Genomic DNA, 18,486 nt, shown 5'->3' on the forward strand with positions numbered 1-18,486 from the left:
ACTGAGTTTCCACGGGCAAGTGTTCCAAGGGTTCAAAGGGTAAATTTCAGACTTAGAGTCTAACTTGATACAGATACTAGCAAAGTTCCAAAATTATTCTTGAGCATTTAGAAAGGGTATAGTAGAGGACTGCACAAATATACTACAAATAAAGAATGGGACTTTAAAAATAAAAATGCTATACTGACATTGCAAGGCAAAGCTGTAGACACAGTGCAATATAATCCAAACAGAAATCTGATAATATCTCCTACAATATTCTTGTTTACAGGATGAGGATTATAATTGCTGAGATGAAAGCAAGGTTATTTATACCCTCAATCTTACTCAAGAAGCAAAAACACAAGTAATGTGCCATGTAATTCTACTGTTGACCATATCCTGATCAATGTCTATGTTAAATGGCATAAAAGGAATGTTGGAAAGTCAACTTACTGAATTGATGACAAATCTCCTGGTTTGTCCAATTGATTTAATTATAGAAGGCTAATTTCAAAAAGATTATCAGATTGGAATAATAATTAAAATGAAAACATATATACACACAAATATGTACATAAATACAAATATTTATAAAACATTCATAAAATTATTTGTTTAATAGATGAAAGGGAAAAAGTTAGGATAACTTGGTTTAAGAGTAGTTAGGATAAAAAATAACTAGAGGACTTAGTTGACTATTAGCTCACCACCTAGACAAATGAATGCAATACTAGGAAGCACATTTAGGATCAGTACCCTCTGGCTCTCTAGTTCATCTTTATCAGCAATAAAGCTGATACCTTTACTCCTCATTTATACCTGCATCAGTTTTTCAATTGGACCAAAAATCATGGGGTAGAAAGGTATTATCAAACTCATGCAACTGGGTTAAAAAGCTGATTGCCTTCTACTCTCACTGTCATTTTACAGATGAGAACACTGAGGCTTAGAAAATGTGCCTACTTACCTCAAGTCAGCCCATAAGTAAAAGCAGGACTTGAGCCTGGATCTGATCTACTCTAAAGCCTTTACCATTAACCACTATTCTCCAGTCCTCCAGGAGGAAGGAGATTATAGTCCTTTCCACATAGAACTCTTTTTTTCAGAGAAACACGGGGCAGCTGAAGTGTAGCCAAAGAAGGAAATGGGGAGAGTAGGGCTAGGGTGAAAGAGATTTGAACACTATGTAATATCAATATCAGCAAAAGGAGGCAGAAAAGGTTTACTCTGAAAGGAGGAGGAGACACAGAAAGGCCAAGGGTACTTCATCATTTCAAAGGATGGAAAACCAAAGGAGGTTGCAATGTTCTCATGGTGTAAACAGAAAGCCGATCTCCACAGGTGGAATAAATGGAAACCACGGGAGGCTGATTTTCATCAATATTTAAACAAACATTGCAGCTGAAACTACTCATGGTGGTCCAGTGGTTAAGAATCTGCCTGCTAATGCAGGAGACAGAGGTTTGATTCCTGGTCCGCGAAGATGCTACATACCACCGGGCAACTAAGCCTGTGCACCGCAACCACTGAGCTCATGCTCTGGAGCCCAGGAAGTGCAACTACTGAAGCCCACAGGCTTTAGATCCCATGAGCCACAAGAGAAGCCACTGCAATGAGGAACAGCCCCCACTCCTTGCAACTAGAGAAAGCCCATGGGCAGCAATGAAAACCCACCACAGCCATACATACATACATAAATAGAATTTTTAAAAAAATATTCCCTGCTTCTTTGAATTCCATCTAGAACAGAGGCTGTACTGTCAACTTTTAGAAGAAATGTGTGTCCTGGATTAATTTATTTACTAGAGATGAACTGAGCATCTACTAGGAACCAGGCACTCTTTTAAATGATGAGGATGCAATGTTGAACATGAGACATGGAATTCTAAAATTAAAAGTATGGTGTTGAACAAGAGGCAGGACCCTACTCTCATAAAGTTCCATTCTGGAAAGAGTGAAAAAAACACACAAGCAAATAATGAATAACTTATGATACTGATAAATGCCATGAAACAAACCAACAAGTCACGGTGATATAACAGGTAAGACCAAGGATAGAGGACTACTTTGTGCTTCCCTAGTGGCTCAGACAGTAAAGAATCCACCTGCAATGCAGGAGACCTGTGAAACCTGGGTCAGGAAGATCCCCTGGATAAAGGAAGGACAACCCACTCTAGTATTCCTGCCTGGAGAATTCCATAGACAGAGGAGCCTGGCAGTTTACAAACAGTCACATATAAATGAGCCACTAACACTTTCACTTTCAGGAGACTGCTTTAGACAATTCTCAAGAAAGTCTTCTCTGACTCAGCCACTGAAAAGAACAAAGTAATGCAGCAACATGGATGGCCATGGAGACTGCCATATGGATAAAGCAAATCACAGAGAGCAAGAAATATTGAATGACATTCTTTATTGACATGCATGCATGCTAAGTCAGTTTATTCGTGTCTGACTCTTTGTGACCCCAAGGACTGTAGCCTGCCAGGCTCCTCTGTCCATGGGATTCTCCAGGCAAGAATAAGGGAGTGGGTTACCAAGCCCTGCTCCAGGTAATCTTACCAACCCAGGGATCAAACTGACATCTCTTATATCTCCTGCATTGGCAAGTGAGTTCTTTACCACTAGCTCCACCTGGGAAGCCCCATGACATTCCTTAGATGTGGAATCTAAAGAGAAATGATACAAACTTATTTACAAAGCAGAAACAGAATCACAGACAGAGAATGAACTTATGGTTGCCTGGAGTAAAGAATGAGAAGAGATAGTGAGTTTGGGATCGACATGTACACACTGCTATATTTAAAATGGATAACCAACTGTCCAACTGTATAGGTCCTGTTGTATAGCACATGGAACTCTGCTCAATGTTATGTGGCAGCCTGATGGGAGGGGAGTTTAGGGGGGAATGGTTTTACGTATATGGATGGCTGAGTCCCTTCTCTATCCACCTGACACTGTAAATCGACTATACTCCAATACAAAACTTTAAAAAGTTTAAAACTTGAAGAAAAAAAAAATAGCTCCCAATGTGTGAATGTCCAGACTTACCTTGAATGCTGCTTCAATTTTCACATTTGATTCAGCTGTATCTGAATTACATTCTTTATTGATTTTCTTGCTGTGTATTTCTGAAGTATATCTTCTGAATAAAAGAGCAAGCTGGAAAAAAAAAAAGTATGTGTCTAATCAATAGCTATTTAAATGCAAGAGTACCCAGGATATATTGTTAAGAGGAAAAAGAAGCTGCAATATCATCTGTACTAAATAGTCTAGTTTTTTAAACTCTTTTGTATTGGGGTATAGTCAGTTAACAATGTTGTGATAGCTTCAGGTGAACAGTGAAGGGACTCAGCCACACACACACACACACACACACATATATATACACACACACACACACATTTTGTCTCATTTTTATACAAACAAATAATTGCAAAAAAAAAAGTCTTCTCTAAATGACACTCTATAAAACCAAACAAAGTGTTTCATTACAAAACAGAGTTTACAAAATCTACAGGAAGAGTATTTCAGTTGGGCTAATAGCAGGGAAAAAGGTCCTTAGGCTCGAGTGGGCTTGTTGTACAGCAGGAAATTCACTATAAATAATGAGTCACAAGCTTAACTAAGAGGGTATGCTTACATTGTATTCTAATATTCTTGATTTGAAAATATGTCCTTAGCCAGTCTAAATTTCTAAATCATAGATGCAACAGAATTCAATGATATAAATGTGAAAAATTCAGGACATCAGCTGTCAATGGGAGAATAATATATTTTGCAGCAAGTCTTTAAGCTCTACTCATCAATAATTTGTCACTTATAAACCTATGGAGAGTATTAAACTTATTTTCCATTGATTGTAACACTGAATTCTTTGCTGAAAGTGCATTTTCAAAACAGATGAGAATGATGTGTTCTGGGACCCCTCTCAGCCTAGGCTCGTGGACTGAGCACCACACAGAGAGGTGGGAGCCCCCATCTAGTCCTCATGCTGCTACTGACAAAGTGTATGATGTTAAACTCAGGTCCTAATGTCTCAAGAGTCCCAAGTTTCTCCACTTGTGAAGGGAGAGGATTACAACATCTGCTTAACAAACTGATGTAAGAGGAAGATAAATCAGATGATGAAAATACAACTTGAAAATTTTCAATTATTAAACAAGACAAAGATTTAAGCGGAAATTTTACCATTATTCTGAAATAATAACAAAGAAATCCTTATTATTTTTCTATGATTTTCAGAGAATTTGAAGCCCAAAGCACGCCTGTACCAAAGAAGACATAGGAAAAGAAACAAATTGAAATGTAAGGGAAATATTGAAAGGAAAGAGACAATTGAATGGCAGGCATCCAGAGGAGAAGGGAAGAGAGAGTGTGTTGTTTAGAGTCAATACAGTGGCACAGGGAGAGTGATTTAGAACTCTGTAAAATGAAGAAGAAAACTAGGGTAAAACCATGGTGATACATCGAGAGGAGTGTACTATAGCACTAGATCCCTTAACATTTTTTTTCTATTTTTATTAAAAGGAAAATAATACCTTGATACCTATACTTTGGGTACAACTCTGTTACAGTTCACTTTTATCTGTAGAAACAGAAAATGTATGAATTTTTAAAGGTTTCATCATATTTATTCCCTGTGTTCTCTGCCAGAATGGTATTATTAAACTTCTTTTTCCTCAAAAAAGTCAGTATTATAATGTTGCAGATATAGACTTGGATCCCTCATTGCCTCACTAAAATAAATAAGCAGTCTTATTTCATAAGAACATGATGATTATACAGTTTATGAAGGCAGTGTATCACTTTCCAGGCTATGTACAGAAAAAAATGAAAATGATAAATTGAGGACTGCCAGGAGACAGACAAACACATAAAACCAATAAAAGATCAATACTTTAGAGGGTAACAGAGAATTAAGAAGGTTAAATGCAAACAAGGCTTTAAAATGCAACAAGTTTCCAAAGGCTGGTTAGTGATGATTTATGAGTGACTTTATGTAGCTCACATATTTTTGATATTCCTAAAGTCTTCATACAGTTCATGACTCCCAAAAGCCTAGGTAGAAAATGAGATCCGGAAAGACCTCTACTCAAATTTTCTACCCTTCCCACATTCTCATCACCTCCATCCCTGAAACGGTCTGAAATACTATCATGTAAGAGTCTTTTGGTTTAAACTTTATAGATTTCTAAGCATATACTGCTGCTGCTGCTAAGTCGCGTCAGTCATGTCCGACTCTGTGCGACCCCATAGACGGCAGCCCACCAGGCTCCCCCGTCCCTGGGATTCTCCAGGCAAGAACACTGGAGTGGGTTGCCATTTCCTTCTCCAGTGCATGAAAGTGAAAAGTGAAAGGGAAGTCGCTCAGTCGTGTCCGACTCTTAGCAACCCCGTGGACTGCAGCCCACCAGGCTCCTCCATCCATGGGATTTCCCAGGCAAGAGTACTGGAGTGGGGTGCCATTGCCTTCTCTGAAGCATATACTAGCAAAGGACAAACACCACGTTCTGAAAAGTCTGACTCACAAAATACTTCATCAACTCAGTTTCTTGTGAAATGAATAAGAACGAGAGGTACAGGGGAGTTGTGTTTTGGGGGGAGGTGGGAGAACCAGTGTTAGAAGACAAAGATTTGTTGGGTAGAATAAAGGATCCAGGAAAAGCGAGTCTGAGTAAATTGGCATTTAGACTTTACAAGTTTCATGATGATTTTGGATTAGAATGAGCAAGCCAAAAAAAAAAAAAAAAAGTATGCTGAGAGAGGGTATGAGAGCAGGTGTCAGAGACAAGTGTCAAAGCAGGACTTAATCTGTGTTACAATTATCCTCCAGGAAATGGTCCTGTAGTTCTGTACAATAAAGAATAATTTTTAAACTCTCATCATACAGTACTGACAACAGAGAAGAAATAAATACATGAAATTGAATGAAGAGAGTCAGACTAAGAAAAATGCCTGATAAATCATATGTTTTTAAAGGCCACGAAAAAAATTACCCTATATGCTACCTCACTAACTTGAGAGAGAGGGTATTAATACAGGTACCTCTTTAGTGTTGAGTCAGTTCTTTTAAATTATTATTTTTAAGATGCAAGAGGGGAAAGAAACAGAAAGAAGAAAATGTCAAGTTGAGGATGGGTTGAGAGCAGAGGTCCCAGGAAGAGGGAGACAAAATACGATGTCAGAAGCAGACTCAGTGGGGGGAGGGGTTATACACAGAAATCAGTCCAGAGCTGTTTGACATATTATATATATGTGCCAAGGGTAGTTTAGTGATTCTGGCAAATTCCATGGTAGCCTTTGAAACTCCTCTCTGAATAGCTCTGCTTTCTCCCATCCTCACCTTCATCAACACATTTTCACTTTTTTTTTTTCCTCCTACGCTATAGAATATGGATTCATCACAGTGATGAAATAAGACAGAATAAACACAGGACAAAATTTTTTAAATTAGACAGCAAAGTAATTAACCTTGAAAATCTATGCAGGGTGAGGGTGAGGTTTGGGAGTGGAGCCTGGGTTTCCCAGTAGGGCTGTTGACATTCATAATGCAGGAAGCCTGGGAGCATTATTACCTTTGTACCAGGGATTCAATTCCCCTCTCTCTAATTCTGTGAAAAGTTTGATAAGCGTATTTTTAAACGATTTTCCAGCTTTCTCAGCCTAATTTCTTTAAAACTGATTACCATATTCTTAATTTAAACGTGCAAGTTCATTTTCTTCAAATCTTAGAAAGAAACATGTGTGTGTAATAATGTCTTTTCATCCCTAGATATTCAAGTGCAGAAATAACTTTCCAGGCCCAAGCTGAAGCCACTCCTTCCTAGGGGGTCACTTCAGCGAACCTCGCAAAACTCAGATAACTCTCCTATCTCTGTAAATGCTCTGCTTGACCAGAAGCAGCATATCCAGTCAGCCAATTGCCAAAGGCCCAACCACCTGCGGGCCCTTTCACCTCAATCATGCCCCCGGCCCAATCACGTAGCTTCTAGTTTTCTCTTCCTGGTTCTTTCTTCTTCATCCCATAAAACCTTCCTGCCTTCTGCCCCATCTTACAGTGCTCTGAAAGGAAGCTGTCTGCTTTATGATGTGATAAATCAAGTTTGTTCGTATCACCTAAATTGTCCTATCAATTTTTAAACAACAGCTTTGGAACATTAGTTGCTGCCTTATTTTATGTAATCCTTATCACGTTACTCTATTTTAAAAACTGAAAGCAGTATAAAATGATGATGCTTCTATTATTTTGCACATCATAAATAAGACATTTTATGTTCCCAGTCTCCATTTCTTGGCCCATACTAACAAATACTTAAAGGAAAAATAAATCATGTTATCTTCCTTGGAAATAATCTTCCCTTTATTCAGGTCAGAAACTAACTTCTAATGGCATCCATTTACACTGCTGCTAATGCCAACTACCAAACTTTGAAGGACACACAGCATGACAGCATATTTAAACAAACTTTGCATGCTTCAGAGAATGCCTAAAGTTTGGAGATCTCCATTACTTGCCCACCACATATTTATGATTCCTCTCTTATTTCTTTCTCTTTTTCAAGTTGTTTTCCCATAGCATTCTTATAGCAGGACATCTCTGTCAGCTATAAACTTTTAGAACTATATTTTTAACCCTTGCATTTGTACCCTATTTCATTTATAGCACAGAAATCTGTCATACATAACAAGCCCCCTCTTTTAAGTTCCACGCTGCCATTTCAGACTGACCAGTTGGACAGACACTTCATTCAGTCACACACAGTTTGTTCTGGATACAAGGGTGCAGCTGGCAGATGAGAACTTTTTTCTGTCACTGAGCAATTTTTATTTGAGGAAGATTTACTGTCTTCAAAAATGAGCTAATTTACTCCATGTATCCTTAAAGCGCTATAAGCAATCTAAGAATTGCCCAATCACACTTTATTCCTGCTACATAGGAAAAAAAAAATAAGTGGGAAGAACAAAGTGAAAGAAAATAAAAAAGGAACTTGGGGGGAAATGTCCACAGTGATTTATGTTTGCCACATTTTTTGAAGACAGTTGCACAACTTTCACTTTGGGATAATCGCTTTAAGAGAAGCCAAATATGCTTTATTTGGCTAGAATTCACGTAACTTCAACAATGATTTATACTGGAACTAATCAATACAAATAGAAAAAGATAATGTTCCCATTCTCAATAGTCTCATGAGAAATCTGTTGACAATAGATAATTCTAATTGCAGTCTCCACCTGTGCTATGGAAGCACAGAAAAGGACTTATTCCAATTTGGGTGATGTGGCATGGGAGGGCAGGTCAGCAAACTCTCTGCTGAAATAAATCCTGACCTGAGTACTAGAGAATGATTAAATTTTATTAAAGTAAAGAGAAGGGGAAAAGAGTATTCCAGAGAAAGAATAACTGGCACAGAGCTCTGAGTTTGAAACAGCGTTGTATTTATAGAAAACTCTACATTGATCTGTGTTTCTGGAATTCAGAGTTGTGGGGTATAAATTTCAGGCAAGCAATGGAACTGAAGACATGAGCAAGGTCTGGTAGCAAAAGTCCAGGGGCATCATGCTAAGAATTAGAACCTTGATCTGTAGATGAACAAAATCATTGTAGAAACAAATATGCATTTTTGATACATTATATCATTGGCAAAACAAATTTTAGAGGAGCAAGATCAAAGGCAAAGATATACAAGGAAGAAAAAATAACTTGTTTCCTCTACTCATCTTAGGTTTATTGACTGGGGCCTCAAGTTAGAAGGACAAAGGAGATTAACAAAAGAAAAATCGATGTTTAATAACATTTGCATTGTTCCTACACATGGGAGTATTCAGTGATGGGTAACTCAAAGTGGTGTTTGGAACTTGGGCTTATACAGCATCTTAGCAAAGAACAAAACATCTGTAGAGAAGTAGCAAGACAAATGGAGAAGGCAATGGCATCCCACTCCAGTACTCTTGCCTGGAAAATCCCGTGGGCGGAGGAACCTGGTAGGCTGCAGTCCATGGGGTCGCAAAGAGTCCGACATGACTGAGCGACTTGACTTTCACTTTTCACTTTCATGCAGTGGAGAAGGAAATGTGAACCCTCTCCAGTGTTCTTGCCTGGAGAATCCCAGGGATGGGGGAGCCTGGTGGGCTGCCGTCTATGGGGTCGCACAGAGTCAGACACGACTGAAGTGACTTAGCAGCAGCAGCAGCAGCAAGACAAATGAGAGGGCTGTGAGCCTTTAAGGGTATAAATTGGAGGAGGAGGCAAATAGATGGAGAAAATAATGGTAGATAAGTACTGGTTGGAAAGTTTTGTTGGTGTAGACTCTTTCTTGGTGCCTCTCTGGGCTCAGAGGGCTCTAGAGGTATCTCTGAGCTGAGAAGTCTCTAGAGTTGTCCCTGGTGGTTGACTTCTGCTTTGGTGAAGAGCAATAGAGGGACAGATCAGCTTTACAAATTTACAAAAAGGTAAAGAACAACTTTTCCTGTATCTTCTTCTCCTCAATTACCTTCAGCTCAAAAGAATCCTTTTGCCAAAGAAATATATTTTAGAGTGGCATTTACTGCTAGGTTTCAGATGCTAATGTGAGGAAGACAATAAATAACATGTCAAACGGGATAGGGTTCTAAACAAGGTAGAGACAGTAGGGATGAACAGCAGAGGACACAGTCAATGTAAATTTATAAGACAAAAAAACATCAGTACTGTCTGATTCTGTAGCAAAGAAAAGGAGGATTGTGGTGTGTGTGACTATATGCATGGCAGTCCTATCAACGAAGGGGAATATTAAAAAATAATACATGGCCCTGAAAAAGATTAGTCCATCTTTAGATTACAGATGCCCAGAAGGAAGTTGGATTTCTCAATATAAATCACATGGAATGAAGCCAAGTCTAAATTAGGAGTTGGTTATGAGACGTGATTAAAATGAAGAATGTGCCTGAGATCAAAGAGGGGGTGCTGAATAGGAGTGAAACCAGAAATCGTCACAGACAAGAGACTTCCAGACAAGCAAGGTTAAAGAATACTGAGGAAGAGTGTCAATCATGCAGAGGAACAAGAGAAAGTAAAGAGTTACAGAAGTCAAGCGAAAATGGGAGTTTCAAGGGCAGAGCAGGCAAAAATGTCACTGGAATGGCTATCTCCTGTCAAATACAAACTGGAACTTTTTCCTATACTCATTTAGAGGTCCGTGGGGATCTCTGAGGTGGATGGAGGGGTAGGGGCACTTTCACTGCAGTGTAATGGGTAATAGAGACTCATTACTCATTTTTTAAATACACATGGTATCAAAAATATGTATGCCATAGTCTGAATATATAGTCAAAAAATTCCACTCCCCCTCACCTTTCCCATGAAGGGCCACACACTTTTGTTTTGTTTTGTTCTTGAATGGGAGGGATGGAGATATTCACAAGGTGAGGGAAAGAGCCTGTACAGAAAACACATTGATGATACAGAGGATCAAGGATAATTAAGAAGCAGTGGGAGGAGAGGCAATCGATTCTAGAGCCAATGTAGAGAAATTTTGCCTTCTAAGGAGGAAAGCCACCCAGCCTTAAAACTCCAGGGAAGGAAAGACCAGTGCATGCTTAGGTGGATGCAATCATTGGATTAACCTGTTCAAATTTAGTGTGCAACTGTTGCTGCAGCTAGCAGCTAAGTCGCTTCAGTTGTGTCCGACTCTGTGCAACCCCGCAGACGGCAGCCTACCAGGCTCCCCTGTCCCTGGGATTCTCCAGGCAAGAACACTGGAGTGGGTTGCCATTTCCTTCTCCAATGCATGCAAGTGAAAAGTCAAAGTGAAGTCACTTAGTCGTGCAACTCTGTGCAACCCCATGGACTGCAGCCTACCAGGCTCCTCAGCCCATGGGATTTTCCAGGCAAGAGTCCTGGAGTAGGGTGCCATTGCTGTTGCTAGGCACCATCAAATGAACCAAAGCTACAAATCGTTACTTTACCATTCCCCAGGCTACTCTCAGGAGCTTAAGCACAGATAAATGAAATGCCAAGGTCAAAGTGTGCTAATAAAGCAGAACTGCAAAAAAGTAAGCTAAAATTTCAGGCTTAGACATAGCATTAATATCAAGCAGCTAGTAATAAATATTAAGTACTTACTATGTCCAAGGGACTGTGGTAAGCATTTATAGGCATAAAGTAATTATCCTCATTCATTATTCACAATAATAAAATTAATTAGTCCTATTATGGTTCCCATATCATAGATGAGACAACTGAGTCTTGGTGAAATTAACTGATTTGCCCACTCAATGTTTCACAACCAATAAAAGCATAAAATGACAATTATTGTTCAGGTTTGTCTGACTTCAAACCTATGTTCTTAACCATTCTATCAAATCCCCACATTAAAGGTTCAACTCAACTTTCAGTCCCTTCCCTCTTAAAAGACTATCTCTTTGCAATGGATCTAATGTTTGTGCATGTGTTATATTCCTAATTTTGAATGTGGTGATATTAGGAAGTGAGGCCTTTGGAAGCTAATTAGGTCATGAGGGAGGAGACTTCATGAAGAGGATTAATAGCCTGTATAAAAAGAACCCATAGAGCTCTCTAACTCTCTCGCTGCCCAGTAAAGATTCAATGAGAAGATGGCAGTCTGCTACCCAAAGAAGACTCTTTCCAGAACTCAGACATGCTGGCATCCTCATCCTTGGACTTCCAGCCTCCAGAATTGTGAAAAGTAATCTTCTGTTTATAAGCTACCCAAGTCTATAGTACTTTGTTATGACAGCCTAAACTGACTAACACACTCTCCTTATAAATATCAAGTGCAAACACCTTATGATGCCAACTTTCCTTCCTTTGGATGTATCTATAAAAGTACCTGTCATTCTCTCCTTCATTCCATCCAAAGTTGGCCTTTCATCTACTCCCTGATGCAATGACATGAGAAATCATGGAAGTCAACTTGATCTAGCTGTCATCACAGCTTTCAATGACTTACAAGTTACTCATAATTAGAAAAGACTTAGAGACAACTGAACTGAATAAAGAGCTATGAAGCTTATACAAATTAAAATCTGAGGATCTCAAATGAGGGGACTGTGTGTTAAAAGGATTTATATATTAGAAAAGAGAAAGTGGTGCCTTCTATAGATCCACGCCATGGAAAACTATAGGATTGGAACCTAATTATTAGCTAAGGGTAGATGACAATGGAGGTGGAGAATATGATGTTTAGAATGGGTCCTTCAAACCAGGCTGCCTAGAAAGAGCTTCACAGAAAAGATACCTGACAGAGAAAGAAGCAAAGAGGACCTGCAAACAAGGAAGTGCTCTTCTCTTTCAGAACCTATGAGCTTGGATTTAAAAACAAAAGTCTTCACCAGTACATTTCTCTTTACTCACTAATATTGCCAGAACTTTTTTATTTTAATTTTCTCCATCTTTCTGGTTATCTTGACACTGTTGAATTTCTAGCAAGTCTCATTTGAGAGGCCTCTTTCAAAACCTCTGTCCTTCCATATCTTGAGTTAAGTAAAAGGAGTTTTTTATCAACAATATGAGGTGTTAGATGCTTCAGTTGGCTCTGAAGGGCTCTGTGACATCTCCTTCTCAACTTTAATTTGAAAGGACAGATTCTTTTCCTAGTTTCACTGAATCTGCCCTGATGAGAAACAGAAAAACTGAGCTCTCAAGATCTTTTGATTTTTATAAATGTAAGTAGTCATCCAAGTTCAATAGTTTTTTATGCTCAGTCTTGAAAATAATTTTCCAGTGAACATCAGGCCTCTGCAGCTTTCATTAACGCTCTCTGCCCTTACATATACCCTTTCCATTAACTCTCTAAATTAAGGAAAGGGGAACAACTATGTCTTTCTAAACTGTCCCCCTCCCTTTTCCTTCACCACCATTTTTAAAATCAGGACTCTATGGAACCACTTTTGAGAATGTTTCAAGGACTTATTAAGTAACTTTTGGATGTTACTTTTAATCCACATACATGTATCTTTTGTTAACCACTGAGAGGGGGGTGGTTTTGACAAAATGAATGACTGCGATCTCTTATCAGACAAAGTCAATTTGAAACTTGCCCAGGGATGGAATTTTGTTAAGTTAAACAATGTAGTTCCAATAAAAATTTTGATCATACATTTCAAGAGATGGTAACCATTTATTAAATTATAAATCACCATCTCAGTGACATACACTTACATGAGACAATCTTATTTATATATCAGGAAAGGGTCATTGTATTTATGATATAGCCTTGAGTAATAATTCTCCTTGGAATTAGATGCTAAATGAGCTCTAATTTATTCATTTTCAGACACAATCACATTTGGTTTAGAGTCATGTATACACTTTTGCAGTGAATGAACATTAAAAAATAATGAGAGTAAATTGATTGGTTCCTATTAGTTATGTGAGGCAATGCTGTGGTTTATGAGGGGATTTCTAAGATAGCTGAACATTTGGCTATATTTATTTTCTTGATAATTGTCCTACATAGACTGATGTTTGCTATCTATTCACTTATTTCTTTCCTTTTATGCTTTTAATAAAACAAATTTCAAAAACTTGCCTCAATCCTAAAAGATAAGACTATAGGAGAAGGAACAAAGAAACTATTAAAATGCAGAAATTATTGATTTAAGATACCAGATTAAAATAATTAAATTTCTCCCACCTGACTATATAATAAGTAAGCTACTCTCTGCATTCAAAGTGAAATAAAGGATTGTAGCAAATTTATTTGCATAAGAAAAGCCAAAAATGTCACTTTTACCTAAAATATTCCAAGTATTAATGGTAAGATGCTACTATATTGAATTATGCAAATAATTAAAGTCTGTCATTTATAATGAATATCGAAATTGTCTTCCAGTTCCACAGCTCTGTGACATTATTTGAAAACAGACATTGAGTGTGTTTTCAAGAAGGAAAACATGGTAGCCCCTAGTTGTTTAAATAAGAACATAAAAGTTAGTTTGTAAGATAAGACATTGTAACACTAGAAATAAGACTGTTAGCTAATAAAATATTTAGTTTAGTAAATTGGTTTCTTAGGGACTAGTTAAGAGTCAGGAAGATCATCCATCCATCTTTACTATGAATGAAATAGGAACTGTGCTGCTTGTTAAAATTATCCATGTAATTAATGACCTTTTTCCTAGGCTCTGTGACAAATGGACTTGACGGTATCTCCTATCTTGACAAGAGGTACTTAGCCTGGATTGGCACAAGCCATGGTCTTCTTTCTACACTTAATTCTTCTACTCCTGCTGGTCTCCTGGCTCCAAAATTGTCACTGTACTTTGGACTATTACAATTATTCATGTCTTACAGAAAAGAGCTCTATCTTCAACCTCTTGGTCTCCTCCACCTTGATTACCTACCTCAGTAGATAGGAGCCACCACATGTTATTTGTTAAATATTTAGTATCTTTGAGCAGCAGCTCCAAAGTACTAACAGAACTTTATGTACTGACCATCATCTAGATACACTCTTCATAATATCTACAACAGGGCTAGCCAACAGTTTCATTTGGCATACTTTCTTTTCCCAGTTGGCAATGAAAAAAGCTGTTTTTAAATATTTATACCTGACTTCAATCAGCTATTCTTGAGAGATTTTTCATACTCATTGAAAAACACGGTGTCCTATGCCGAAAACTGTTCAAAGGTATTTATCAGAATTCATGAACCAGCATTTGCATGACTTTGAGGTGTTAGATGCTCAGGCCACAGAATGCTTATTTAATGATCCTTAACAACTAAAATTGTAACTAATGGAAGTTTAAATAGGTAGGCTAGTGATTATATACCTCATTGCACTGATAACACATTGATCTCACCATGTAAAAAAGTTGGGGTTTGAATCCTGGAGCTTCTAGAAAGGTCAGGAGAAAAACGAAATCATTCACAAGTCCAAACACTCACACAGGTGGACCTGAATGAACAAAATAGGAGAAAATAATGATTGTCTCCTCCTCTCATAGAAGAGGGGACCCATGTCAAAACAAAACAGAGGTAGACAAAAGATTATGGAAAGCTTTAGAGGTCTGAACAGAGTCCATTAGCAGTTCTTCATATCACACAGTAAACAGGCTGCCCTGAATCCTGCCAGTGGCAGAGGAACTTTGCAGAAGGTCATGAGGCATGTACCGGCATTGAGAGATGCCTTAACTAGATCCCACACTTAGAGCCAGCAGGTAATCTAACTCTGAAGCCTTATTTCATAAAAAATGATATGTTGAGGGAGAATCACATTCCTAATGAAGGAATCCTGATGAATGGAATGAATATTTTTCTTAAAGAGGTTTCCAACCATGGGAACATAAGAAAATTACACTGCAAACAGGTTAAAGCTCTCAATGCTTTTAGTCTTGAAACACAATCAATGGTTTCCATAAGCACAATGTCTATTTTTAAAGCTTGATTTTATTTTATAATGCGTTCCATAGCTAATGAGGAAACGCCATCACGATATATAGTTCAATATACTATGTCACATACATTAAAAGTATAGAAGGGTTTGATTACATATGAGTGTGTGTGTGTGTGTATAAACTTTTAATTAACTTTCTTATGTTTTACTATCTCATCACTTTAATACCAACATCAACATCTTTAGCACTATTCATAATGACAGGCTTACAGCACTTCTGTGAAATGAGCAGAGGGACTTCTGGACAAGCTTGCTGTATGTAGCCTGAGGTACCACTCTATTCTGACATTTTCCATGTTCAAGGAACTCCAGTCATTAAATTCCTCCCATTCTACATATGTGGTGCCCTACTGAGCTGGCCCACTTGTAGACCACATAGAAAGGTACAGGGAGGAGTCACTCTGTGGGACCCTTGTGCAATCTCTTATGTACCATACTCCTGCCTCCTTCCCCACCAATGCCCAGCATCATTCCTGCACAGCACAGACTGGGGCTAAGGTGAACTCCTCTCAAGACATCCTCAGAGGGAAAGGAGCAGATGTAGCAGCGTTTCTCAAGTGCTTGCATTCAACAATGAACACTTTCTAATCCAACCAAAATTTGTGTAGGCACTTTTGCATATGCATTTATAAGTTACATGAACGTGCAATCTATTCCAAACTGCTTGTTCCTCTAGTATTTCTCTTTCTCCCTGAGGAACAAGAGTTGTTTGGGCCTAAGAGTTGACCAGATGGACCACAAAATGGTGCGCTGATTCTATTTGTGCAATGAATGGAAGGGATGATCTCAGAACTCACCTTATTCTGAAAGGAACCAGGCTTCCATCTGTTGGGAATGGCCAAATTCAATCCTAACAGTCCAGTGGAGATACTAAATTCAGTCAGTTACTTAGAGGACTCCCTGGTAGATGCCAGTTTTTGGCTAGTTTCCAGCTTTAGGTCATGATTTACAGCCCACATTCACGAGGCAGTTAAGGTCACAATAGGAAACATGGGACACAAGTATCCAAGTAAGGATAACACATCTGTTCTCTTAAGAGAAGAAAAGGAAAAGAGGCACACGATAGAAAAAGCAAAAGCTCCTGTGGTAAATCAAGGGCAGAGCTGGGAGGAGGACTCATGCTTTCTAGTTCTCACCTATGACAATGTCGAGCACTCACACAAGAGGAAAGTCATATTGCTTGTGACAGCAGCCCAGTCAAGGACAAGAACGAGGACCAACAGCTTCTGTTTTTACCATTGCCAACACCCTTCCCACCATTGTTTTGAACAATATCCTTTGGTGTTAACTCCTTAAAAGCCACCCGTCTGTTTCCATGGAGGTGACTGTCTATTATCCTCTGCAAAAAAGTCCCTGCACAGTCTGTCTGGAATTAAAAAGGAGCAGTGGATCTCGCCAGAATCTCGATTGTGCAAGTTGTCATTGAGAAGAGACAGCAGTGGATTCAGGGCCCCTCCAGCTCATTTGAAAGAGAATCTTTGCCTTGGCCTGATGACCGGCTGAAGGTAGAAAAAAAGACCAGTTGGAATACACACACACGGGAGGCTTAGAATCCACAGTAAAAGAGGTTGCCTCCCCGACAGCTGGGATTTCTCCACTTCAATAACTAGGGTGGAGTACTTAGTGTTTTTCCGCACTTCTCAAAGTTACAGGAGCATGCTGGAAAGGCAGAAAATTAGACTTTGAGGGGAGCTGCTCTCTGGTTTTGCTCAATAGAGATCCTCTTGTGAAATGGAGGCAGGTGCAGAGTAATTCTTCTAGCTGGGGTTAACACTGCCATGATTCACAATCCTAATGAGAATGGAGTCAGCACAGCAGGGTAGAGATGACCTAGACACAGAGGGGGACAGAGAAAGGAATACTTTCCCCAAGCCTACCTGAGCTGCGGAGAACTTACTTTCATGCTCCTCTGAGCAGACACACAGACTTTCTTCACTTAACAGTTCTGTTTGACTACTAACTAGGGCAACTCATCTGCAGATCTAGTGCCCCTCATTCAAATGGAAGTATGTGTCTCCAGGAAAGAAGATACAGGACACAGTTAAAGAGTACAGATTCTAGAGCCATGCTGCCTGGTCCATCACTTCAGGTCCAGAATCCCTGGCACATTATTCCATCTCTGTACCCACCACCACATAGGACTCTCCTGAGGTACAAATGAGCTGATATGTGCAAGGAGCTAATAGCTGTGACTTTGTGCCTCTCTCACCTCTGTCCCTATTGCCAGCAGGAAAAATGTCTGAAAAGAGGCCTTCAACATAATTTTCATACAATTCTATTCACACACTGCAATCAAAATTCTAGAAATTAGTGGCCTTGGAGTCTGACAATCTGGGTTCAAATACTGACTCAGCTATTCACTGTACATAATTTTTGTAAGTTTCAGTTCTTTTACATGTAAAATAAGGACAATAATGTCTAACTCTTCATTGTATGTGTTAAATTAAATATCAGCTATTACATATTCTCCCTAAACCTTAGAAACTTTGAGAGAAACTGCAATAGAGCAGCCCATTTCCACATCCTCAGAGTTGAAAACAATTTCTAAGATGACAGGGAAACTGATAAGAAGACATTCTTGCTCATGATCTCTTCTACCACTTGAACAATTGTTTCTAAATACGAGTTGTCACAGGTGCATTTAAAAAAAAAAAAAAAGGAGAACTCTGTGCAGTGTCTGAATCTTAGAATTTACTAAGAGCTACTGGTTATCAGTTGGAGAAGGAAATGGCAACCCACTCCAGTGTTCTTGCCTGGAGAATCCCAGGGACGGAGGAGCCTGGTGGGCTGCCGTCTATGGGGTCACATAGAGTCAGACACGACTGAAGCGACTTAGCAGCAGCAGCAGCAGCTGGTTATCAGATGGGGGCTACTGGACATATCCCAAAGCAAGTAAATTCAAACTCCACATCATACATACGTATCATACCCTTGTTCTCTGACTTCCTAGTTTGTTTGGATTTTGGCTTCTTGGTTGGTTGGTTTTCACTTGATTGGTTCTCTCCTGACCCTCTTGCCCTCATCCAGATTTCAGTTTCACATCCCATAGCTGATGACTCTGTTCTGGACTGCCTTCCAAACACCAGATTCTGCAGTAACTCCCCGC

At 39.0% G+C, this 18,486-nt stretch overlaps 1 protein-coding gene across 37 annotated transcripts in view; it reads right to left on the minus strand.

The window, feature by feature from the left end:
• The window catches only part of LOC147369038 (uncharacterized), a 1,156,454-nt gene that overhangs the window by 644,979 nt on the left and 492,989 nt on the right, over positions 1 to 18,486 (minus strand). For 19 of the 37 annotated variants that reach the window (XR_015167167.1, XR_015167162.1, XR_015167166.1 and 16 more), the window contains one exon: positions 3,034 to 3,144. Coding sequence is in view for 6 of the 37 variants with exons in the window: in XM_086410771.1 (XP_086266897.1) it covers positions 3,034 to 3,144; positions 14,788 to 14,790 (114 nt within the window). In the remaining 31 variants the exon portion in view is untranslated. Of the gene's footprint in view, positions 1 to 3,033; positions 3,145 to 14,787; positions 14,883 to 18,486 lie in introns of all 37 variants that reach the window. The other 18 variants (XR_015167144.1, XR_015167141.1, XR_015167138.1 and 15 more) reach the window with 1 other exon arrangement.

The sequence above is a fragment of the Bos grunniens genome, chromosome 7 (assembly GCF_055505025.1).
Source record: "Bos grunniens cultivar Pamir isolate PY7600 chromosome 7, Bosgru_T2T1.0, whole genome shotgun sequence".
Lineage (NCBI taxonomy): Eukaryota > Metazoa > Chordata > Mammalia > Artiodactyla > Bovidae > Bos > Bos grunniens.